The 23,197-nt window shown below is 45.5% G+C and overlaps 12 protein-coding genes and 1 non-coding gene across 13 annotated transcripts; 10 read left to right on the top strand and 3 right to left on the bottom strand.

Annotated features, from left to right (window-relative positions):
• Positions 1 to 98: 98 nt before the first annotated feature.
• AAN1 (Aan1p) lies at positions 99 to 1,502 on the bottom strand (the record flags this gene model as incomplete). Its single annotated transcript, XM_022609290.1, has 1 exon — positions 99 to 1,502. One exon carries the CDS (start codon positions 1,500 to 1,502, stop codon positions 99 to 101), a length of 1,404 nt encoding a protein of 467 aa, XP_022465701.1.
• Positions 1,503 to 1,784: 282 nt separating this feature from the next.
• On the bottom strand, positions 1,785 to 3,287 carry MUD2 (Mud2p; the record flags this gene model as incomplete). Its single annotated transcript, XM_022609291.1, has 1 exon — positions 1,785 to 3,287. One exon carries the CDS (start codon positions 3,285 to 3,287, stop codon positions 1,785 to 1,787), a length of 1,503 nt encoding a protein of 500 aa, XP_022465702.1.
• A 232-nt stretch (positions 3,288 to 3,519) lies between these two features.
• LHS1 (Hsp70 family chaperone LHS1) lies at positions 3,520 to 6,228 on the top strand (the record flags this gene model as incomplete). The annotated part of the gene is made up of 1 exon (XM_022609292.1): positions 3,520 to 6,228. The coding sequence occupies one exon, from the start codon at positions 3,520 to 3,522 to the stop codon at positions 6,226 to 6,228; it is 2,709 nt and encodes a 902-aa protein (XP_022465703.1).
• Positions 6,229 to 6,579: 351 nt separating this feature from the next.
• On the top strand, positions 6,580 to 8,832 carry STB6 (Stb6p; the record flags this gene model as incomplete). Its single annotated transcript, XM_022609293.1, has 1 exon — positions 6,580 to 8,832. One exon carries the CDS (start codon positions 6,580 to 6,582, stop codon positions 8,830 to 8,832), a length of 2,253 nt encoding a protein of 750 aa, XP_022465704.1.
• An 874-nt stretch (positions 8,833 to 9,706) lies between these two features.
• Positions 9,707 to 9,810, top strand: KNAG0Htrna2W. Its single transcript has 2 exons — positions 9,707 to 9,743; positions 9,774 to 9,810. It is a non-coding gene; the product is annotated as a tRNA-Trp (tRNA).
• A 906-nt stretch (positions 9,811 to 10,716) lies between these two features.
• On the top strand, positions 10,717 to 11,262 carry KNAG0H00440 (L-methionine (R)-S-oxide reductase; the record flags this gene model as incomplete). The annotated part of the gene is made up of 1 exon (XM_022609294.1): positions 10,717 to 11,262. One exon carries the CDS (start codon positions 10,717 to 10,719, stop codon positions 11,260 to 11,262), a length of 546 nt encoding a protein of 181 aa, XP_022465705.1.
• Positions 11,263 to 11,601: 339 nt separating this feature from the next.
• Positions 11,602 to 14,037, top strand: ERB1 (ribosome biogenesis protein ERB1; the record flags this gene model as incomplete). Its single annotated transcript, XM_022609295.1, has 1 exon — positions 11,602 to 14,037. One exon carries the CDS (start codon positions 11,602 to 11,604, stop codon positions 14,035 to 14,037), a length of 2,436 nt encoding a protein of 811 aa, XP_022465706.1.
• A 623-nt stretch (positions 14,038 to 14,660) lies between these two features.
• On the top strand, positions 14,661 to 14,891 carry KNAG0H00460 (uncharacterized protein; the record flags this gene model as incomplete). Its single annotated transcript, XM_022609297.1, has 1 exon — positions 14,661 to 14,891. The coding sequence occupies one exon, from the start codon at positions 14,661 to 14,663 to the stop codon at positions 14,889 to 14,891; it is 231 nt and encodes a 76-aa protein (XP_022465707.1).
• Positions 14,892 to 16,941: 2,050 nt separating this feature from the next.
• KNAG0H00470 (uncharacterized protein) lies at positions 16,942 to 20,001 on the top strand (the record flags this gene model as incomplete). The annotated part of the gene is made up of 1 exon (XM_022609298.1): positions 16,942 to 20,001. One exon carries the CDS (start codon positions 16,942 to 16,944, stop codon positions 19,999 to 20,001), a length of 3,060 nt encoding a protein of 1,019 aa, XP_022465708.1.
• A 381-nt stretch (positions 20,002 to 20,382) lies between these two features.
• MCM1 (transcription factor MCM1) lies at positions 20,383 to 21,252 on the top strand (the record flags this gene model as incomplete). The annotated part of the gene is made up of 1 exon (XM_022609299.1): positions 20,383 to 21,252. The coding sequence occupies one exon, from the start codon at positions 20,383 to 20,385 to the stop codon at positions 21,250 to 21,252; it is 870 nt and encodes a 289-aa protein (XP_022465709.1).
• A 296-nt stretch (positions 21,253 to 21,548) lies between these two features.
• YNK1 (nucleoside diphosphate kinase) lies at positions 21,549 to 22,004 on the top strand (the record flags this gene model as incomplete). The annotated part of the gene is made up of 1 exon (XM_022609300.1): positions 21,549 to 22,004. The coding sequence occupies one exon, from the start codon at positions 21,549 to 21,551 to the stop codon at positions 22,002 to 22,004; it is 456 nt and encodes a 151-aa protein (XP_022465710.1).
• Positions 22,005 to 22,243: 239 nt separating this feature from the next.
• DPC7 (Dpc7p) lies at positions 22,244 to 22,426 on the top strand (the record flags this gene model as incomplete). The annotated part of the gene is made up of 1 exon (XM_022609301.1): positions 22,244 to 22,426. The coding sequence occupies one exon, from the start codon at positions 22,244 to 22,246 to the stop codon at positions 22,424 to 22,426; it is 183 nt and encodes a 60-aa protein (XP_022465711.1).
• A 40-nt stretch (positions 22,427 to 22,466) lies between these two features.
• On the bottom strand, positions 22,467 to 23,060 carry YET1 (Yet1p; the record flags this gene model as incomplete). The annotated part of the gene is made up of 1 exon (XM_022609302.1): positions 22,467 to 23,060. The coding sequence occupies one exon, from the start codon at positions 23,058 to 23,060 to the stop codon at positions 22,467 to 22,469; it is 594 nt and encodes a 197-aa protein (XP_022465712.1).
• Positions 23,061 to 23,197: the final 137 nt, after the last annotated feature.

The raw sequence follows: 23,197 nt of genomic DNA on the forward strand, positions 1-23,197 counted from the left end.
AAAAGCAAGAAGTAATGTATCTGAAGGAAGAGGAGGAAAAGAAGTATTCAGGTGGTGAACACTATTCCATCTTTGTCATATTGAGCATGCTACCACCTTCAAATCCAATTTTGTTTTGCTGCAACTTCACAAATTTTCTCCAAAGTTATCACTCTCGGATCCGGCTTGAAGACTCGTTTCTTCTCGCTTAATCCCTCGTTCTCCTCGTATCCGTCGACTTCTTCATCATCGACAACGGTGTCAAATTCTTCATCTTCAGCTCCATCACTCTCTCCTACATCCTCGATATAGTAGAAGAATGGCTCTAACACAAGTAGCACTTTCCAAAATGCAAAGGACCCACAATTGGCAAAAAGCACATTGACTAGTCCCGGTAAGAACTCAGACTCAATGTATTCCTCGGCACAGCAGACAAACTCATCGAGTTCCGAATCCTGTTCGTCAGCAGACAGTGTAGAGTACATCTCGGACAACAGAGTCAGTTCCTTGCTGATTGTCTTGGGTATATCTTGGCGAGCTTGCCACAATAACTTTTGGGCTCTCTGCAGCCTTTCTTGAGAAATTAAGTCCTCCTCGATCCCGTTTTCCATGCTCTTGTTCATGAGCGTGACGTCTCTTTCTGAATTGGGTGACGGTAGAAACCCGTTCTTCTCGCTTTTCTCCATCAATTCGTTATACTCGTTATACAACGAGATAATTTTCATCATGGGTTTGTACAATTGTTGGCACACTTTCATCTCTGAATGTGGGACGATCATTTTTTCAAGGTAATGGTTAATCAGCCCTTCCATGAAGTTAGCCCATATGGAGGAAAATACGTAGTTCTCGTCGTACGTCGTCTCTTTGAAGTTCTGGTTGATATTTTGTTGTATGATCTGTTCAGTCAGAGTGCTTACCTCATCTTTCAAAGTGGCATCCCCATCTGTGGAATCCGGTTCTTCGAGGGTAGTCGCCTGGTCCACTCGGTTTGCAGGATCAAAGTCTCCAGCATCATCATCGCCGCTGTGGTCTGCGTCGTTGTCTTCTCTAGATTCGTCCTTCAGTTGATCATTTTTGTCCAGCCAATACTCTGGGCCGCCTCTCTCTGCCAATGTCACAATTAACAGAAACAGTTTTGATTTGATCCATGGCCCCAAAGTCTCCACATATTGGTCGCTAATCCTCGAGGCGTCCAGATTAATTTTCCTGTGTATACATTTAACGAACTTCTCTATGTAGTGGGCCTTCTTCAATCCATATTTTTCGTTCAAGTAGGCGACAGAGGTGATCAGATCGTAATTTGTATCTTGCAACTGCAACTGTTTCATAAAGTTAAACCGCAATTTGGGTCTCCGCTTGGTTCTCTTAGGACGACCAAGTTGCTTACCATGCGGAGAGTGAGTCTGGGAATGTGAGTGTGCTTGCATATGACCAGTGTTCTGGAGACTTAACGGTACAGATGCCGTGCACGCTGCCTCCTTTCTCTCCTCCCCCGCAACATTTGCCGAGTTGTCCTTCGGCATACCGTTGTTCATAATGGTAAACTTTCACCAGTTCAAATAGTGCCTTTCGACCAGCAAGTTTGCAGAGCGTTCCTGGGGGGGGTATAGCGTAGTACAAAGTCGAGGGGGACCAACCCAATGCCCACTACTGCGGAACTCATCTCTCGGTATAAAATGTTCAAGGCGTCCCGTCGCACTCATTTTTTGTTCAATGCGTCTCTTCACCGTCGTTTTACACGGCACGGCTGCTCACTATGTACACACACTATGGAAGGGTTGCGGTCCCCTGGGATCCTTTGCGGTTCACAGCTGGGGATCCTCCACTAGGAGTCCCCTCGTGTTCCAGTCCACGTCGTCGATCGACGCGCAGAGGATGGATCTGCCTCTTATTTTTGTGCCCGACAGTTTGTCCATCGTCTCTTGGGCACGAGCTACGGTTGGGCACCTGACGTAGACGTTCCCGACATGTTCTTTGATATGTTTCACGGTCATTCTGTAGTCCAAATTCGGGAGCACAACCTCCAGTTCTTCTGCATCCGGGATGAGTTCGCTTATTTCCTGCTTTATACCCGCGGCAACGTCCGCGTCTTTAAGATCCATTGGGTCCGCGCAGTTCAGCAGCAGGATTGTCCGAGAAGGTTCCACGTTCCGTGGTCGAGGAGCACTGGCAAGCTCCGATATGTTCGAGAACAACAGACGTTTCGTCTCCTGCGTCAACCCTAGCGGGCTCCTGTTTGGTCTTGAAAATGTCAGATGCAACGACTGGAGCATTCTATCATCCATGTAGTTCTCCGAGGTGACTATAGCGCAACCAGTGAAAACCTCTTTGTTTTTGTTGGTGTAGATCGGGGTGCAACTCAAATGGTTCGATTTGATGAAATCCGCAATCTCGCCTTCTTCCAGATCCTTCTTGTCCTCTATTAAGTGTATTGCCACGGCATTTGCGCCGCATATGCCGTCTATGTGGTCGACCAGTTCGATGTACGAATTCGGGTGCATCCACTCCAATGGCCGTTCTCCAGCCATTTTTTCCTTTAAGTAGGGCAGGCAGCTCAATACAAAGGCCACCGCTCGGTAGTAATTGAACTCAACCACAATATGCGTATCGAATCTCTCCCAACTTACTATTTCTACAGGTTCGTCACCATCTCTGGGGACAATTTGTCCTACCAATTCGGAAACAAGCCCCCTCAGTTGAGAAGATATATCTTGGGTGACGGGTCCCCTAACGATGATTTTGTTGTTTACAGCAGACGTTGTGACATTTCGGTATCTCTTAACGTCTCTGAACGCCGGTGGAATATAATTTGGTGGGTGACCCCTCGCAGGATTACGACCATCATTTTGCGGATCTCTCGTCCTGTAGCGGGACACGGACGGCGTCTGTGCGTTTGAATATTGGCCTGTGCCACCGTAAACGTTCGTTCTCCCATCAAATCTACTAGGCTGGTGGCCTGCATAGTTCCTGTTCCCACCCGTAGTAGCATCGCCACCACCGCTATTGAAGTTGTACCTTCTCATGGCACCTCTCGGCAAAGTTGTCGCCCTTTGCGGTTGATCGTACCTGTTCTTTTCATATCTGAAACCACTCATCTGGTCCTGCGCAGGTGTTTTCGCCTCTCTGACAAAGGGGTTATGCCCACTCTGTGCAGAGCCCGGGTCTGATCGCGACGGCAGCTCCGACCTCATTCTTTTCCTTGCCGGTTCAGTCGATTCCGGTGCACGGCGACCCTGGTCATCAGTTTCTGCACCTAAAGACAGTATGATCTTGCTTCTCAGATCCTCTAGTCGTCCGTCGTCACCCATATCGCACTAACTTTAGCAAAGGAGCTCTGTTCAACTCTCCTCATCGCCTCCCGCTACAAGTTTCTTCCGTCTTCGCTTCATTGAAAAATTCTCGTACATAATTTTGTCGAAGAAGAATTAGATATTTAGATTTTAAAGACACGTCAGTGTCAAGTTTGTCACTTGAAAGTGCTTCTAAAACAAACTCAGAAGCGGATTGTAAAGACCATACACGCGCCTGTTAGAGTTTACGATGCTACCAATTGGGCGTGTATCTGCTCTGTCTGTGTTTTTATTGTCGTTGCTCGGTGCAACGACCGTTTTTGCTGCGTTTTTGGGAATCGATTTCGGCACTCAAAATGTCAAGGCAATGGCACTTGCGCCGAACGTGCCCTTGGAGATGGTGTTGAGTCCAGAGGCAAAAAGAAAGGACGTTTCTGGACTAGGGATTCGGAATTTGCCAAGGGCTGCTGGTGGGAAGAAGGCCCAGGAAGTGGAAAGGTTTTACGGTAGTAGCGTTGGTTCTCTCGTTACGAGGTTCCCTCAAAATATGGCTCTGCACTTGAAGCCTCTATTGGGTATGACTATGAACGACACAGATGTGGTTGAAAAGTACCTGAGCGAGCACCCTGGTGTCAATTTGACCTCTACGAAGAGATCGAATATCGCGTTTGTCATAGATGGCATCGAATACCCAGTGGAAGAGTTGGTGGGGATGAACCTGAACGAGATTTTGCATAGATGCGACGCTATGCTGGATGACCGAAACACTGTAGCAAACGAGCACGTCGAATTATTTTCTCTGAGTGTTCCAGAGTTTTACACACAGAGGCAGCGTATGTCACTTATTGATGCAGCGTCCTTCATTGAGAGGGCCAAGGGTGCATATCTCGTAAACGACGGTTTGGCTGTTGCTATGGATTTTGTATTGCGGAATCCAAGTCTAGAAAAGGATAAAACACACCACTTTATCGTTTACGATATGGGGAGCGGGAGCACTAGAGCTACCCTTGTTTCTGCTGTTGTCCCATCTAACTCTTCTATCCCTACAAAAATTGAATTTGAGGGCTATGGTTACACCACTGAAGTGGCAGGTTCTCACTTGACGAATATCATTGCTGATCTCATAGTGGATAAGTTTTTGGAGAAAAACTCAAAGATAAAACGTGACACCTTGATGTCGAATGCTAAGTCGATTGCGAAAATCAATCAAGTGGCTGAAAAAATGAAATTGGTTCTCAGCGCTAACACTGATGCTTCTGGCAGCATTGAGTCTCTGATCAATGACCTGGACTTTAAAGTTGAAATAAGCAGGGAGGAATTTGAGCGCAGCATGTCTTCTTTAAACAAGTTGATCACACACCCACTTGAAGAAGCAGTTTCTTTCCAATTTGGCAACTCCAGCAACCGTGTTCAATTAAAAGACGTTGATGGTGTTATCCTAACAGGCGGCTCGACCCGTGTTCCATTTGTACAGCAAGCTCTACTAGACGTTTTGCGTGCGGACCAAATCATGAAAAAGGTAAATGCAGATGAATCTACAGTCAATGGTATTACCTTGAGGGGTGTCCAGATGGCCAATATCTTCAAAATGAAACCACTAGACATCGTTGATCGTTCTATTTTCAGCTACACAATTCAATTTACCAACGAGACAGGCGTTTTTACCGAAACTTTATTTGATGTTGGTGCCACGTACCCACAAGAGAAGAAGCTTATTTTGAGCGCTACTACTGCTGCTGAAAAGTTTAATGTCAAGCTTTTTGAAAATGACAAGCCTCTTCAAACTTTGGACGTGGAAATGGTCCCTGGTTACACAAAGAGTTCTTGTCCAAAGGGAGTGTCATATGATATGAATTTTAAATTGAACGAAATAAGGTGCCTTGAGTTAACAGATATTCAAGTTACATGTCTTGAAGACGATCAAACGCCAATTGTAACTTCGAAGGGGAACGCCAGTGCCTCCAACTCTACTGCAACCGAGAAGAAAAAAGCATCCAAGAAGAACAAACGGTTTTCGCCTGCATATGAGCTGATTGATCCCGTCATCGCAAAGTTATCTTATGGTGAAAGAATTGACTACATGAAACACTTGAACAAATTGGACAGAAACGATAAAAGACGCTTCGAGTTACAAGAGGCCAAGAACCTATTGGAAAGCTCCTTGTACGAAGCGCGGAGTGTTATCACCGATGAAGACGTTGCTGCGAACGGTCCACCTTCAGAATTGAAGAAATTGAACGAGCTAGTTCCAAAATATTTGGAATGGCTTGAAAATGACTCTGATAATGCCAAAAAAAGCGAATTCGAGGAAAAGAAGCTGAAAATAGACGCTTCAAAGAATAAAGTATTGAATTATATGGCAGTCGCTGGAGATCCGCTTGGCGATGCAGAGTTTCAACAGTTTTTGGATTTTTCTAAGCAAGTCTTGGAATTTGTTGACAACGCTAGAAATCGTTCCACTGCCTCACTGATTGCGTACCAGCAGGAGTTGAATGAGACAAAGTTTAACTTTACAAAAGCATATGATGACGTCAAAGTACCACCTTACCTATTGACTCCTTTCGAAAAGTGGTCAGAAGATGTCGTCTTTTTAAATCAGACGCAACGGGGTGTTGAACATCAACTAAAGGATAAAACCTTTGCTGGTTTAGATAGGGAAGCGCGCTATGAACTAAAGGCAGGGTTATCCAGATTACTGGATTCTGTCGGTAAATTTGATGTCGTGGAAAATGTCGTTCAATACCGTCTACAAGAGTGCAAAGCAGCGTACGAACGAAAGCTAAAGGTGGAGAAAAAGAGGGCGATGAGGCAACTACAAAAGTCACTAAAGAGTAAAGCTGATGAAAAGTCAGCAACTGCCTCTAACAGCACGATAGAATTAACCACTTCCGCGACGACCAAGTCACCATTAAGTTCTCCATCCACTTCTACCACCATTGACTTACATGATGAGTTGTAGGTTGTATACTCTCGTGCATATATATATATATATACGTATGTACTGTGCAACATGTGTTAATTGATAAAGTCTGAAGGCGTGGTACATCCATGCATCAATAACTACCCCGCGACAAAACAGCTATTTCTTCTTTCGGCAAACGAGACGTTCCTGGAAATACGTCAGAATCGAAGATCAACAAAAAAAAGAAAAAAAAGGAAGAGACAAGAACGAAAATTTGAAAGCAAGTATCATATCAAAGTTCCGTTGGTTTCAGATGGGACACACTAAACGGATGTTTACTGCTTTTCCTTAAAATTTGGAGCCAGGGCAAGTTTACTTTAGCGATCTTTTATTGATTTTAATGCGGCTATGGTAAGCAGCTTGATGAACACCAGCGATCCAGAGTTTGTTGAAAAAGAAAGTTATGTCTTCCCCGATTTCAGAGCACTGCAGGTGCTTGGTATATGGTCCGTATCAGATGTCAGTTTTGAGGAGATCACAATATTTGGATATGAGATTTATATTGTGGAACAGTGGGCTGCGGAGAGGAGATTATCCACTCTAATTACCTCTTACAACGGTAACTCTGGAGACCAGGTATTAGCTGTAAGAGTGTTACTCCCCAAAAATCTGGAGATGTGGTCAGATAAATTCAAGGCCTACTATGATGAATTGATAAAATTCTCTAGTCCCAAGGTGATTGGAAAGCATACTGTCTTCATAACTGATCTTTCGTCCGTACCGTCTGGTCTGAATATACTCCAGATCCAGTGTGGTGACTTTAAAAAGGCTTGGGAGCTGTTCAAGATTAATTACGATTTGAAACGGTTGCGTTGTGGGGGTAGGTCGGCATTGCTATTGAAAAGTCCTTCCATGGCTGTGGCGAATAAGTTCGCCTTACTGTATAAAATACCCAGGAAGACCCATACGTCACAGCACCATGATGATCAGCAGGATACCGAAATGCTCCATTCCAATGAATTTGACGTCGGTGGCATTGTAAATCTTGATTGTCCGGTGGTGGAATTGGTGACTATAATACAAACATGTCTTAGTTATTTTTCGCTGTTTGAATTTATCAAGGAACAAAACGGGTTGTTGTGCAATTATACAAAGCAAGGTATCGTAGATTGGTGGGATGTTTATGGAAAAATATATTTGGGTAGAGATCGACCCAAAACAGAAGCAACCATGGGACCGACGAGTGTAGCATCACTCATTAGTTTGGTATTGAGTTGTTATTTCAAACTCATGGTCCTTGGGTTCATGTCGGCAGATGATCCTTTCAATGAGAAAGAGTTTTTCTCCGGTGTATATGCTTTCCAAAAGAAACACAATTTATCGAAAAATCACAAAAAAACGTACTTAGACGAAAACACGGTACACAAATTGTTTGAACTAACGGATAATGCATCAAGCACGGATATTTTTAAAATTAAAACAGTAGTCAAATCGACAATGAAAGACATATCAGGTAAGGGAAACTTTCTGCAATTATCGAATGATGTGCTGACAACAGATTTACAAGTGCTCATCAAAAATATCTATGATGGGAAATTGGCTGCCCTTTGGAAGGAAGAAACAAAGTCAAGTAAGAACTATACAAATTTGAGAGAAAAAGATTTTACAAGACTCAACTTTTCGAACGGTGATTTACAAAAAATATTGGCTGAGCAGGACCGCTACTTACAACGTCAAAAGACAACAGAGAGTGGTTCAGTGCATTCACCTTGCAACCGTAATGGCACAGATAAAACGCAAGGTATAGACGAAACACTTCCCAAGAACACGTTTGGAAACCCGTACCAAAACTTTAAGACATGTACCGGAACTTTTGAAAAATCGGATATATGTGGCGCACAGTATCACAATGAGTTTAATAGACGAAATTCGATTACTTTTAATAATGACGGAACAAATTGGAGAATACTCAAAACAGGCGGAGCTGAGAGCCTACACCGGTGTAATTCGATGTCAGGTCTTTCAGATATCACAGAAAAATGGACACTTCCATTCGATTCTTCTGTTGTTAGAATTGCTAGAGATGTGTTGCGAGTAAAGAGAGAATTCAGCAAAGACGACTGTTTGGACAAACAGCCACAGTGCTCTGACTCAAGTTGGGACGGGTACCCAAAAGAGCTGAAAATATTTGATCAGGCAAGTAGTAATGTAGGAAAACGGTCTTTGAGCACCCTTAAACAGTCTCGGATGTTGCAAGGTCAGTGTCTGGAACTGGAAAGTAAAGAGGGTCTTCTTTCCAGGGAGATGAAGGAGTTGGACTCGATGGTTGCACAACTTCGATACAATATTAAAGTGTTAAACACCCGTGTAATTGATGTGGAACGTAGTGTGGGTAGGTTTGATTCGGAACTAGCAAGAGTTACTGGGAGTATTTTGTCACTAATTCCAGACACTAATAATTCAGGAGGGGTCGCGGCCGATATTGAAGAGTTCAAAAGGTATATCAATAACTTAGGTACTGCAGAAGTGACAAAATATGAGGGCTTCTGCATAAAAATATTCCAGAACAATCTATTCAGTGATTTAAAGAAAAATGTTGATTCTTGGTTTAGGTGGATGTTTGGCGGATTAAATCATCATCAAAACAGTTCAGAAGCCTAATTGAATAACTGTTTTGGAAAACGTATGATTTCAAGGCATCTTGATAATGGACTCACGGCCTGTTACTATTTCAAACACAGTATTGTGAGCTATTATTATCCCGTCATACGAGAATCCCCACTCGAGACATGCGGATGGCCCGTTATCCGGAACGTATATAAGCTGCAAGATATCTGCACCGACATTTTTCAAAACCGTCTCTGAATCCAGGATCCAACGATCTAACCAGCAGAGCAGCTACGATTGGTATAACTTGTATAACTACGTATACGGTATAAATAACAATATTAGACAGCCCGTATAATCTCTAACCTAACACAACCAACTTTCGCTCTTACAAATTTACGCCCATAATAATAGAAGTGTAAAACTGTGGACATAAGTGAGCCATGAGTATGATGGGTTCTCCCTGCAGACGGTGCGTGCCCGACGCAGGAAGCTTCTCCCCGATATGGAGTTGTTGGAAATTATAGGTCCAAACCCTATAATCTTCCGTGAGATAAGTACATTTTTGTCTCACGTGAAAATGGAGAATTTTCACAACGATATTTTTCACTGGAAAAATATATTTGAAGATATCTCTAGATAGTATTATGTACACTACATAGTTCTGTTTAAAAAAGCCGATGCAGTTTTCATAGAAGTCCTATTGCCTTGTGATGATGAATCCCGTCAGCGACCAGTAGGAGTATATACGGGAAACACATAAATTGCGGTGAGTAATTTTTTACCTTTATAACACAATAAGTAATGTAACATTGTACAAATATTTAACAATCCACTTCTGACGCATTCAGTACAATAAAAGAACCTAAAAACAAATTCACGTGTTCTGGCTGAATAAAACGATCAGAATTTTTCAGTTTTTCCGAATGAAGCGGTGGCTCAATGGTAGAGCTTTCGACTCCAGTTAAATCCTGGAAATTCCGGAAAACGATTGCAATCGAAGGGTTGCAGGTTCAATTCCTGTCCGTTTCATTTTTTTCCATCAGCGCACATAGTCGCCTGTAATGCGGAATGACTCTACTAAGACTATTAGCAAAATAAGTGTTGAATCAGATTCTTGAGATACTTATCTCTCCTTTTTTCTGGGCTCAGTGTACTCATATTTTCTTACAATAATCTGTCCTTCTTCTTACCTTTTACATAACAGCTCATCTACGAGAGACTAGCAGACTAGTTTCTCTTTATGTGCGCGCGGTCGCTCAACAGTAAGAAGAGGCTCAGGTAGTAACGCAAAGCTCTAAGAGAATATATCTGTTTGTGCATTAAACGATTCTAGTCGATCCTACTTCGAAATGTCCTAATTATTTGTCTATTCAGCGCGGTCATTGGAAGTTCTGGTATACTATTAAGAGCTGAACCAAAGCACGTATCATCCATCACATGTTCAATCTTTGAGAGACATACCGCAAGATCACACTGAGTTATGATGGAGGAATTAGCTCGACCTTTTCTGGAGCTTAATGTAACGCTATCAGGTAGGGCACGAAGTAAGATTCATATGGGAAGATGTTGACTTCTCCGCTTCTACTCTATTTCAGACTAGAACCTTACAAACACCCAGTATATAGCACCATGGAATGGACTAGAGTGTTCTGTGTATCTGATTGAGCGGCACTGGGGCTTCCCTGAACAGCTATCATCACTACGTACGACTAGAACATTGAAGTGCCGAATAGTCTTTCGTGCATCTTGTACTACCTTTTTTTATTGACTCTACACTGCGCTGCGCAATAACTGGATTTGTCGAGTTCCGCTTTGGCAAGCATCTGTTGAAGTTGGAGGATACAAATGTTGGGCACTTGCTTTCCTGAATAAGTGTACATAACCGCAATAGGTTAGTTTCTGTTGTAGCTCATTTGCTGGGAGACACTCGTCAAAATGGTCCAAATTGGAAACAAGCATCATGCCGATTACACCGATTTCAACAGTAGCTCTGGCAGATCAGAGACGCTGGAGATGTTAATCCTCTCGTACGAGAGTCTTTCCGAGGGCCAGGACAACTGGGTGTGCAATTTGTCCAACTGTGCGTCTCTCCTATGGCATGCATACACGTCATTGAACATCAATGTGAACTGGGCAGGGTTTTACGTGACCAGCAGCAGCAGCGACGAGGAGTTGTTATTGGGTCCCTTCCAGGGCAAAGTTGCATGTCAAACGATTATGTTTGGAAAGGGTGTCTGTGGAACTGCTGCGTCCACTCAGCAGACGCAGGTGGTTGTGGACGTCAACAAGTTCCCAGATCATATTGCATGCGACGGGGAGACCAAGTCAGAGATTGTAGTCCCAATTGTCTCAAACGATGGTAAGACACTCGCTGTTCTTGATATGGACTGTCTGGACTACAACGGCTTCGGGGAAACAGACAAGAAATACTTGGAGGAACTGGCCAAGCTGATCACCAAGACTTGCAATTTTAAAGGATAAAGTAATCCTCTCCTGGGCGTCAAAATGCGGCAGTGCTAGAGAAACGATACTTATAAAACTTCACCATCGCATATGTGCCTGCCTGCCTACCTACCTACCAGTATCTATATACGTGTACTCGGACGTCAAGCTGTATGTAACTTGTGGCTTAGTAGCTCTCAGAATGACCATGGCAACCTGCCTTTACCGGATCACGTGGCACCGAAAATTTTTTCAGCGCTTTACAATTTTCAGATGTGAACAAAAAAATTTTAATTTAGCGATGAGCTTCCAGAGTAGTTAGTGTTACGCCTGTTCTAAGAGACCAGTGTCCAAGCTTCAGGGTAGAATTTGCGTACAATGGCGAATCGTGGTAAGAAGGTGGAGCACGCTCCCAAGAAGAGGGTTTTGGAGGAACGTGACGCCGTTTCTGACGATGAAGATGTCTTGAATGTCGAGGGATTGATCGATGAGAGCAGCGATGATGGGGAGGATGATGAGGAATATGAATCTGCTGTGGAGGAGCCTGTATCATCAAGTGAGGGAGTTTTCGCCAAAGTTGCACGTGACGGGAATCGTGCTGAGGCTGAAGGTGAGGAAGATGAGGACTCTGACGCAGAATTGAACAAACTTTTGGCCGCCCAAGAGATCGAGGATGATGAAGAATATAATACTTCTGATTTCTCCGATGATAGTGGCGCGATGACGGACAGGTTATCTGGCACGAAACTGAAAACGATCGCAGACCCAAATATCTATACCAAGTTTTCAGACGGCCAACCACGGGTGTTGAAACCTGAGATCAAACCGGTCTATGACAGTGATGATAGTGACGTTGAGACCGGTAACACCATTGGTAATATTCCTCTGTCCGCGTATGACGAAATGCCACATATTGGTTACGATATCAATGGTAAGAGAATAATGAGGCCAGCCAAGGGTTCTGCGCTGGACAAGTTGCTTGAAAGCATTGACTTGCCAGAGGGTTGGACAGGTCTCTTAGATAAGAACTCCGGTTCCTCGTTGAATCTGACAGAAGAGGAATTGGAACTAATATCCAAGATCCAAAAGAATGAACAAACGGACGAATCTGTCAACCCTTACGAGCCTCTAATTGATTGGTTCACAAGGCACAAAGAGGTAATGCCGCTGACCGCTATTCCTGAACCGAAGAGAAGATTTGTCCCATCAAAGCACGAAGCGAAGCGGGTGATGAAGATTGTGAGAGCTATCAGAGAGGGCCGTATCATCCCACCTAAGAAGATGAAGGAAATGAGGAAGCAGGAACAAGAAGAGCACACTTACGACATCTGGGGGGACGCTGAGGAAATGGACGAGCACGTTATGAATCTGAGAGCTCCAAAACTACCTCCTCCAACTAATGAGGAGAGTTACAACCCTCCGGAAGAATATTTGCTGAACGACGAGGAGAGGAAACAATGGGAGAACACAGAGTACAGTGAGAGAGAGAAGAACTTCATCCCTCAAAAATACTCTGCGTTGCGAAAAGTTCCAGGCTACACTGAATCGATTAGGGAACGGTTTGAGCGGTCATTGGATTTGTACCTTGCTCCTCGTGTGCGTAAAAACAAGCTGAACATTGACCCCGAGTCTTTGATCCCAGAGTTGCCATCACCCAAGGATTTGAGACCATTCCCAATCAAGTGTTCCACAGTTTACATGGGACACACTGATAAGATACGTACGCTTTCGATTGACCCATCGGGACTGTGGTTGGCCACAGGGTCTGACGACGGTACTGTGCGGATCTGGGAGATTCTAACCGGCAGAGAGGTTTTCAAAATTGATTTTGTCGACTCTGAGGAGGATTCTGATGAACGCATTCATTGTCTGGAGTGGAATCCAGACGCGACGACGGGTATCCTAGCGGTTGCCGTTGGCGAGAACATTCATTTGATTGTGCCGCCTATCTTTGGCTACGAGATTGAGAATGTCGGTAAAAGCAAAATCGAACGCGGGTTCGGGTTTGACACGTTTGGGACTGTGAAGAAGTCAAATCTAGCTGTTAATGATGAGGATGAGGACGGTGACACCGCTGCAGAGACTTCCTCTGTCAAGAAGACTGTTGCTGAGTGGAACAAACCTTCTCTACGGCAGCAGGAGCGGGACATATGTATCACGATCACCTGCAAGAAATCCGTGAAGAAGCTTTCCTGGCACAGAAAGGGTGACTATTTTGTCAGTGTACAACCTGAATCGGGGCACACCTCTGTTTTGATCCACCAGTTGTCTAAACATTTGACGCAGTCGCCATTCAAGAAATCCAAGGGTATCATCATGGACGCGAAATTCCACCCCTTCAAACCTCAACTATTTGTGTGTTCGCAAAGGTACGTCAGAATCTACGATCTGTCGCAGCAAGTTTTGGTGAAAAAGTTGCTCCCCGGTGCGCGTTGGTTATCTAAGATAGACATACACCCACGGGGTGATAACCTGATTGCGTCCTCCTTTGATAAGAGAGTGTTGTGGCACGATTTGGATTTGGCGAGCACCCCTTACAAGACGCTGAGATACCACGATAAAGCTGTCAGGGATGTCTCCTTCCACAAGAGGTTACCCCTGTTCAACTCCGCAGCGGACGATGGGACGATCCACGTTTTCCACGCCACAGTGTACGACGACATGATGAAAAACCCGTTGATTGTCCCACTAAAGAAATTGACTGGCCACAAAGTGGTGAGCAGTCTCGGTGTGCTGAATACGGTGTGGCATCCTAGGGAGGCCTGGTTGTTTTCTGCCGGTGCGGACAACACGGCACGTCTGTGGACAACCTAAGAGAGAAAAGCAAAGAAGACACACAATCTGACTCGAAATAACGCTCGTGCGCGCCAATTTCTTACATTTGAGCGCAGCCTGCAATCAAGCCATGGCGACCGTCAGCTCAACGTTTATAGTATGTTCTTGTATACCTACTAATCGACACTTGTATATTACACTGTGATAACCACCTTTTCGTGATACCGCACTTTAATCTGTCACGTGCGTACGCAAAAACTGTGACAATGTGGCGTCAAAAAAAAGAAGCTGAACAAAAGAGGTTAAAGTAAGCGGCGCATTGTTTCCAGGCTCTTTTTCCGCTTTCTGGTTGTGCGGCTTTTCCATTGGCAGAAAAACTGTGTCACTGTGTCTCTCTGTACAGGGTTTGAGAATTGGACAAACCGTGTGTGCGTTAGATATTGGTGCCTTTCTTTGTCCTGTGCCAGGTGTGGGGATTGGCAGTTATTACTGGGACAGGTTGGAACACTATACTGTGGGAACCGTGGAGTCAGAAAAGCGAAAAGTTTTTGTGTCGTATTTGTACTTTATATAAACAGAATGTGACACCTTCTGGTTTTCGAAGAGATTTGATCCCATCGCACAGTTCAAGATACCAACAAGCCAAAAAAAAATTACAGTCTATGTCTACTTTCACGTTATCTTCGATGAAGACTCTCAGCAATTTGGAAAATAAAGACACAGTGTCGGCTGTGTACAACACTCAGGCACCTCAATACCTGAGTCTCATGAACGTTGCAGAAGACGAAGAGGATGATATGGTCGTCGATTTGAACTCGGGTTCATTGCAGGCAGTGTCTGTGAAAACATGGGTGTGTATGGCAGAGATAACGGAGCAGTTAAGGAAACTGTAGGCATCGCACGTCGTTTTGTTTGTTTCTTTGTTCGCTGCTGTAATATAATGCACACAAACAACAGTTTTTTTCATGCAGTGGTATCCACTATCGCTCATTCATTTGGGGCATCCCCATATATATAAGACAATCATTTAGCATATCATATAAAAATTCTTACTAAAAAGTTCATTCCCATATACCATCCTCAAATATTATTTGATCTTTTCCCTGGGCGTTCCGTATGGTCCAATGATTTTATACTGGGAGGTGGGTTTCGTGAAAGAGTAATCATCTTTTACCTGGCGGTCGAGAAACTAATATTGGTTCTAAGGTTTCAAGATATGGCTCAAAAGTACAGCGCTGTGAATTATTAAAGTCTTGTGAAAGCACCATCTTGATACATGCGGAGGGTCCGTTTCCCGGAACGTATATTAACCGCATGATATCTGCACCGATATCTTTTAAGACAGTGTTGTATCAAAGACCCACAAGCTGAGGAGACTTCGAAAAAAAGGGCAAGGTATATGATTCTAACAACTATATATATATATATATATATAATAAACACGACTCTTAGATTATCCTTATATACAGCGTCCAGCCATAACCTACTCAAGTTCGTGCCGAATGTCTGATAATGTATCTCCCCAATATTTTTGATTATTTAATTTATTCAATAAGATTATGTTCTTTCGATAACTAATAAATAATAAAAACTTGTTTGAAACGAAGATGATATATTGATGTGAGGATAAATCGGAAATTCCCTTTGGGAATGGTGTGAGGATAAATTGGGAACTCCCTTTGGGAATGGACTCATGACCCGTTACCTTATCTAATACAGTGCTGTGAACTATTATAAACCCGACATGTGAGTATACGAACTCGAGACATGCGGATGGCCCGTTATCCGGAACATATATAAACCCCAAGGTAGCTGCACCGACATCTTTCAAGACCGTCTCTGAATCCAGGACCCAACGAAGAAACGAGTCTTAGACAAGCAAGCACAACTGATATAACTAAATACGTATACGGTGTAAATACACAATATCAGAGTCCTTACACACTTTACTCAATCATAACCGACTTTAGCTCTTACAATTGAAAAAAGATTAAACGCCGGTTGCAGTGGTCTTAGAGGATCACCACAGCAGTTACCAATTAAGGGTAAGCACATAATTACTCACTCTATTATATACAGACTATGGATAACCTTAACGATTAACACTTGAGAAACTTAAATCCCTTTCAACAGGTTATGAGTCCTGACAAAGCTTCCTGAAAAACCCCCAGTAACTTCTTCCGCCCTGGTCGCCAAACACAATCAATTCAAACTAAATACCTGCAAGCAACGCAAGAGTGGACATTCAAGTGACCAATGCCAGAAAATCAAGACGATGAAGCCGATTTAGACTTTGTTAGCCCAGCTTTGTACGTAGATCCATACAATTATTTTTTGGCTACTACGAAGGTTACCTTCAGCACCGATAAAAAGGAGACGACCTTTACGTTTATGCATTGATATTGGAACAGTGGCTACACTAACCATATCACCATGACAAAAGTCGGTTTGTGACCTATAAAGATTGTGGTAATGACACTGAAAGGCCTTGGAAATTTTATCCCAATTAAAGGGAAGAGACTGTTTAAACTGAACTACTACATGGTCAAAGATATCATGTGCGCATCGTAATATACAGAAATAAATGCGCTACCTTCACATTGGCTGCCACGCTCCACCTTATTTGTGAAGTGAAACCCTAAGATGTGCAGCATTTGCCACAATTACTGTTCCGTTTGGTGACGGCGGCTCCACCTGTGGTCGCTGGTGTGACGGGATGATATTCGATGGAATGGTACATCTCACCTACTTTATATTCCGATACCTCAAACACTTCATATATTGTAGTCACTATATACGAATTGAAAAGTTGCATCCTTTACTTTTTTTCTTCAAAATGTAACAAGATGAATACTGTTCACCGAAAGATGATTCTGTTTAGATTTTGATCCCATACTGAGATTCGTAGAGGTAAACAGTGGCTACTGAACAGAGACTCCCAAAATGTTTGGGCAATCTCAGCCTTTTGGAGGTGCGTCTAATTCTTTTGGGGGGACAAACCAACAGCAGGGCTCCTCAATGTTTGGGATGAATCAGAATAATTCCACTGCGAACAATGCAAACTCTGGGTTTGGCGGCTTTCAATCGACCACAACCAACAACAACAACAACAATGCGGGGAACTCCATGTTTGGTAGGTCGCAGTCTGCTGGTGGTGGCTTGTTTGGAGCAAACTCCAATAACCCAGCGACGCAGAACAGTACGCCCTTTGGCTCTATGAATAACAATTCTGCGAACAACTCCAACACCTTTGGGATGAACAATCAGGGGAATTCAATGTTTGGCAGCGGTAACCAAAATAATCTACCGAACGCCTTTGCGTCCTCCAACCAAGGGAATGCTTTCGGCAGTATGAACAAATCTGCACCAACTGGTTCCTCCATGTTCGGGAACACGAACACCAACAACGCTGGTTCTGGGGGGTTATTCGGTCAATCAAATAATAATGCCTTTGGTAACACAACCTCATCCTTTGGTTCAGGCCAACAGAACAACGCATTTGGTGCCAATACCACCAATAATTCAGGTGGGGGGCTCTTTGGTAATAAACCGATGAACACTTTTGGTAACAACACCCAATCCACGGGAAATTCGGGTGATCTTTTCGGGAACGCCAACAAGCCGGCAACTGGTGGCGGATTATTTGGGCAACCTGCTCAGAATAACGCCTTTGGATCTGCCAACACAGCATCTACCGGGGGAGGGATGTTTGGACAGCCAAACACTCAAATCGGTGGTGGGGGGATGTTTGGACAGAACAACCAAGGCACTCAGCAGAACTCCATGTTTGGTAACAACCAAAACAACACTAACACTGGTGGGATGTTTGGTCAACAGAGTACCCCCTTTGGCGCCCAAAATAACTCCACAAACACTGGTGGACTATTTGGTAATAAACCTGCAGGGGGTGGAATGTTTGGCCAGAATACCACTAACCAGAATCAAACCGGTGCTGGTCTTTTCGGGCAGAATGCGAACACTCAACAACAGACTGGTGGTCTATTTGGGCAAAAACCTGGGATGCAGCAGTCTGGAGGTGGGTTATTTGGCCAAAATACTAACACTGCACAACAACCTGGTAACAGTATCTTTGGTCAGAATAACCAGCAGCAACAAAATGGGGGTATGTTTGGACAACAAAATAATAACAATTCCCTCTTTGGTAACAAACCTGCTGCTCCCGGTGGCTTACTAGGACAGAGTAACAATACTTTGAACCAACCTGGGAATGCTGGTGGCCTTTTCGGTCAGAATAATCAACAGCAGCAACAGCAACAGCAACCTGGCAATAGTTTATTTGGTGCCAATAAACCTGCCACTGGTGGCCTTTTCGGGCAAAACACAGCACAACCACAGACGTCGGGCGGGTTATTTGGCGCTAACAAGCCTGCGACAGGCGGGCTGTTTGGGCAAAGTAACATGAACCAATCACAACCTAGTGGTGGACTATTTGGACAGCAGCAATCTGCTGGTAATCAACAACCTTCTGGTGGGTTATTTGGACAGCAGAATAGTCTCCAACAACCACAGATTGGTGGCACGGGTTTGTTTGGGAATAAACCTGCCACCACGGGCACTTCTGGGGGGTTGTTTGGGAATAACAGCAGCACTCTGAATAATACCGGTGCGGGACAGGCAACAACCGGTGGCCTATTCGGAGCGAAACCTGCTACTAGTTCTACCACTGGAAGTGGCCCTGGTCTGTTTGGGAACAACAGTGCGAATTCTGGGTTGGCTGCTGCCCCGACGTTGAACTCTACTGGTGGTACAGGGTTATTTGGGAGCAAACCTGCTGGTCAAATTGGACAACTTTCGAATTTTGCCACTAACAGCTCTACTGCGGCACCTGGTGGTGGTCTTTTCGGGAACCAAAACAGCACTTTAGGCGGTTCTACTGGCACTGGTTCCAACATGTTTTCACAACAGATGCAGGGACCATCACTTGGACAGACGTTGCCCCCACCCAGCAACGCCCCCACACAAGAGAACAAGCCATTATTTGTGAAAGTTGACATGCCTGATTCTATCACTGAGCCGAACAAACCGACAACTACGTTACTGAGTGCTGATCTGAAGAGGAGAACTAGTTTGCGCACTCTGAGCAGACAGGCACCTAGGGCACTGTTCACCTCTAGGAAGTTGCTGAGTGGTTGTGTTGGGAACCGAATGGACATAACGACTGCTCCATCAACACCGTTATCTCGCCCCGGTTCCTCCCTAGAGCATCTTGACTCAGCTACTCGGAACTTTAGTACGGATAAGAGTGGTGAGTCCTCCGGGCTACTGTTCAAGCCTGACAAGCAGTCTTTCAAGAATCTGATTATAAAGAAGAAGGGCGACGAAGGTCACGCGGGGCCAGCAGACGGGTCCACTGGAGTGAAGAAGATTACGTTTGTGACGAAAGAGGAGGACTCGGAGTCTGATGTGGACTGGGCAGAGACGAAAGACGAGACGACCACAGTTCCACCATCTATCGAAGCCGTCCCGATGACGCCGAATGCATCTGACGATTCCTTACCGCACGTCAAGTTTCCCAGTCGTGTGAACGACGACATTACGTTCATTGGTGACGGTCACTACATATCCCCATCTTTGGAGACATTGAAATCTACTGATCTTGTCCAATTGCGACACGTAAGGGATTTAGTCATTGGCCACAGCGAGTACGGTAAATTAGAGTTTTTAGAGCCCGTGGACCTTTCTAATGTGCCTCTAGACTTACTATGTGGCTCCATAGTCAACTTTCAAGAGCGTAAATGTGGCGTCTACGAGAGTTCGTCGTACAAACCTCCACCGGGGAGCGGGATCAACGTAAGATGCCGGATCACACTGTTCGGTTGCTACCCTGTCCTAAAGGACACCCGGGAGCCCGTAAAGGATGCGGACCACCCTGTTGTGAAAAGGCACATTGCCAAGTTAGAGAGACGGAAAGTGGAGCATTTCGAAAGTTACGACCCGCGCACGGGCACGTACATTTTCACCGCTGACGAGGTTCTTATGTAAAGAGAGAGACAGGGAGAGACAGAGACTCAAAAACAAAATAACAGTGAACCCACCGCCCCACGTGACCACGCACGGCTGAACACCACCGCATCACGTGCCAGACGAATGCGTCACGTGCTTGCGTGACATCCAGCCACTACCTGGTGTTACCCGCCCCCACGGAGCGGAAATAAACAAACCACTCAAAACAGGGGGGCAGCACCCACGCACCGAGCACCAATGCGGAAATAATTCCCTCTTCCAGCGGTTTCCCGACGCCGTATAAATAAAACTACCTTTTCCGGCTTTTCGCTTCGTTTTTAGGAAATTTCCTTCTTGTGTTTGTTATTCCTCTTTGCAGATGGATACAGATCCACAAAGCAAGTTAGAGGGTATTGAATAATGTCTGATCAGGAATTGAAGGAAGATCCGACGCTGTCGCCAGCGAACTCCGCGGGGAACAATGTTGGCGGGGATCCGGACACGCCCACGGGGTCTGGCAGTGGCGGGAACGGTGCGTCGCAGAAGGAGAGGCGGAAGATAGAGATCAAGTTTATAGAGAACAAGACGCGGAGGCATGTCACGTTCTCGAAGCGGAAACACGGGATCATGAAGAAGGCGTTTGAGTTGTCCGTGCTCACGGGGACGCAGGTTTTGTTGCTTGTCGTCTCGGAAACTGGGCTTGTTTACACTTTCAGTACTCCGAAGTTTGAACCCATCGTCACGCAGCAGGAGGGGAGAAATCTGATCCAGGCGTGTTTGAACGCTCCAGACGATGATGACGAGGAGGAGGAGGAGGCGGACGACGAGGAGGCCCAGAGACAGCAACAGCAGCAAGTGCAGAAGCAGCAACAGGTGCAGCAGCAGGGACAACAGCAGGCAATGCACGCACAGCAGCAGCAGCAGTTGCAACAGCAGCACCAGCAGATGCAGATGCAGCAGGTGCCCCAACAGATGGGCCAACCACCACACTTGCACCAGTTACCACCCGTCGCAGGAGACCACCCGCATGCGTTCTCGATGGACGGGTTCGGAAACGGTAAAGATGGGCAAGGTGTGCCCATGGGCGGGCCTGGGAACCCGGGAACAGGCAGTATACAACAGCAGGGGATCCCCCAACAGCAACAGCAGGGGATACCGGCGCCTCAGCAGCAACAGCAGCAGCAGCAGCCCCACGACCAAATCAAGATGGACCCGCATGGAAGCGCAAGCGGCGCCACGAACGCGGTGTACCAGCAGTACTTCCAAACCGCACAACCAAACCAATACTAGGATGGTTGACACACCTTAGTGTCTGATACCCACACACACACACACACCTTATGTACTTGTACCTTATACATCTATGCCAAGAATGAATACCCGTTTGTAACTCAACCGTGGGGATGCAAGCACTGCATCCCGCAGATCCAATTGGATCCGGGGAAGACCCCCCCAGATGCAGCTCGCTCTCCTTTCCTCCGGCCCGTTTTGGGTATATATAACAGCAACGTGTTGATTATTCAATCCCGTGAAAGCAAATTCCTCTCCGTATTGTCACACAAGGGTACAGACACAACAACCACAAGATGTCCACTGAGAGAACTTTCATCGCTATCAAACCAGACGGTGTCCAAAGGGGACTTGTTGCCCCCATCATTGCTCGGTTTGAGCAGAAGGGGTACAAGCTTGCCGGGATCAAGCTCGTTCAGGCTACTCCTGAGTTGTTGGCGAAACACTACGAGGAACACGTCAACAAACCTTTCTACCCGAAGATGGCCGCCTTCATGTCCAGTGGTCCCATTGTCGCGATGTGCTGGGAGGGTAAAGACGTGGTGAAGCAAGGGAGGGTCATCCTCGGTGCGACGAACCCGTTGCAAAGTGGGCCGGGAACAATTAGAGGTGACTTCGGGATCGATCTGGGGAGGAACGTGTGCCACGGGAGTGACTCCGTGGAGAGTGCCACGAGAGAGATCGGATTGTGGTTCCAAGAGAACGAGTTGATCCAATGGACCAAGATCGCGGACGCTTGGATTTACGAGTAGATGCTATCGCTAGTCTCACTTTAGTAACTTCTATGTATGTGTATACGGCGTGAATGACGTAGATTGCAGGTGCAGTACTGTCTGGGTGCATCCGATGTGCGTTACGTATTAATATCTGGAACTCCAACAGATAAAGGGTACCAGGTACCAGATCCCTTGAACACCGACGAATATATAACACAGCAGAGCGTGGTCAGGTCAAAACCTCCAGACCAAACTACAGCCCCAAACAGTCCAAGATGTTTCTCTCGCATGATTTCCAGCAGCGGTTTGGCAACAACAAGTTGCTCACACAAACTACAAGCAGAGCACTCATCGCTGCCGTGGCAGTAGTAGTACCATACATGACGTGGGTCAAGTACATCAACAGTGATCGTCACAGTGAGATCAAGAACATATACCGAAAGGATAGAAACCTATAAACATACGTAAATATATAGTACTGTGTATGTTACTACTCAACTACTCGTTCTTCTTCAAATTAGCGTCCGTCTCGCTCGGTTCGTTGTTCTTGTCAAAGAACTTCTCGTTGTTCTCGAGTTGTGTCTTCAGTGCGGCAAGATCCGTCTCCCTCTGTTGCAACACTGTCCTCAACTCCTTAGTTTCAGTGTCCTCTACGGGCTTCTCACCCTTGTTAATCAGTTCTTGGTACTTGATGACCCTACGAACGACGCTCATCACGGTCATAATCCCTACAGCGAAATACAGGATGAACCCTGAGATGTACGCGTTCCGTTGATTATACGACCTGGACGCCAACGCCTGTATCGACGTGATTGGGTCGTAACCTCCCACTGGGGGTTCCCCTACCCGTTGTTGCGAATGACGGGGCAAGTTCACAGGAACGTTCGCACGCTTGAAGGAGTCCACGAACAACAACCCAACAATCACACCAATGATGCTCGCGACGACCCTGAACTCCTGTTTCGCGAGACAACTTTGACAACCCCTGTACAGCAGCTTGCGCACCCGTAGGGGCAGCGGACACACGAGCAGAAACAAAACCCCGATCTCCACGCTCAGCACGGTAAACAGCAATGCAAAGTAAAGACTCATCCTGTTGTAATTTACTCTCTGGTCGAACCTCTGTGGTCCCCCGTGTGTAGTAGTGCAACTTGTCGTCTCAAGCTCTTCTTCTTCTTCTTCTTCTTCTAATAGTCGCTGGCGGGTAACGGCGTCGGTGTGTCGTTCAG

This window comes from Huiozyma naganishii, chromosome 8 (genome assembly GCF_000348985.1).
Source record: "Huiozyma naganishii CBS 8797 chromosome 8, complete genome".
Classification (NCBI taxonomy): Eukaryota; Fungi; Ascomycota; class Saccharomycetes; order Saccharomycetales; family Saccharomycetaceae; genus Huiozyma; species Huiozyma naganishii.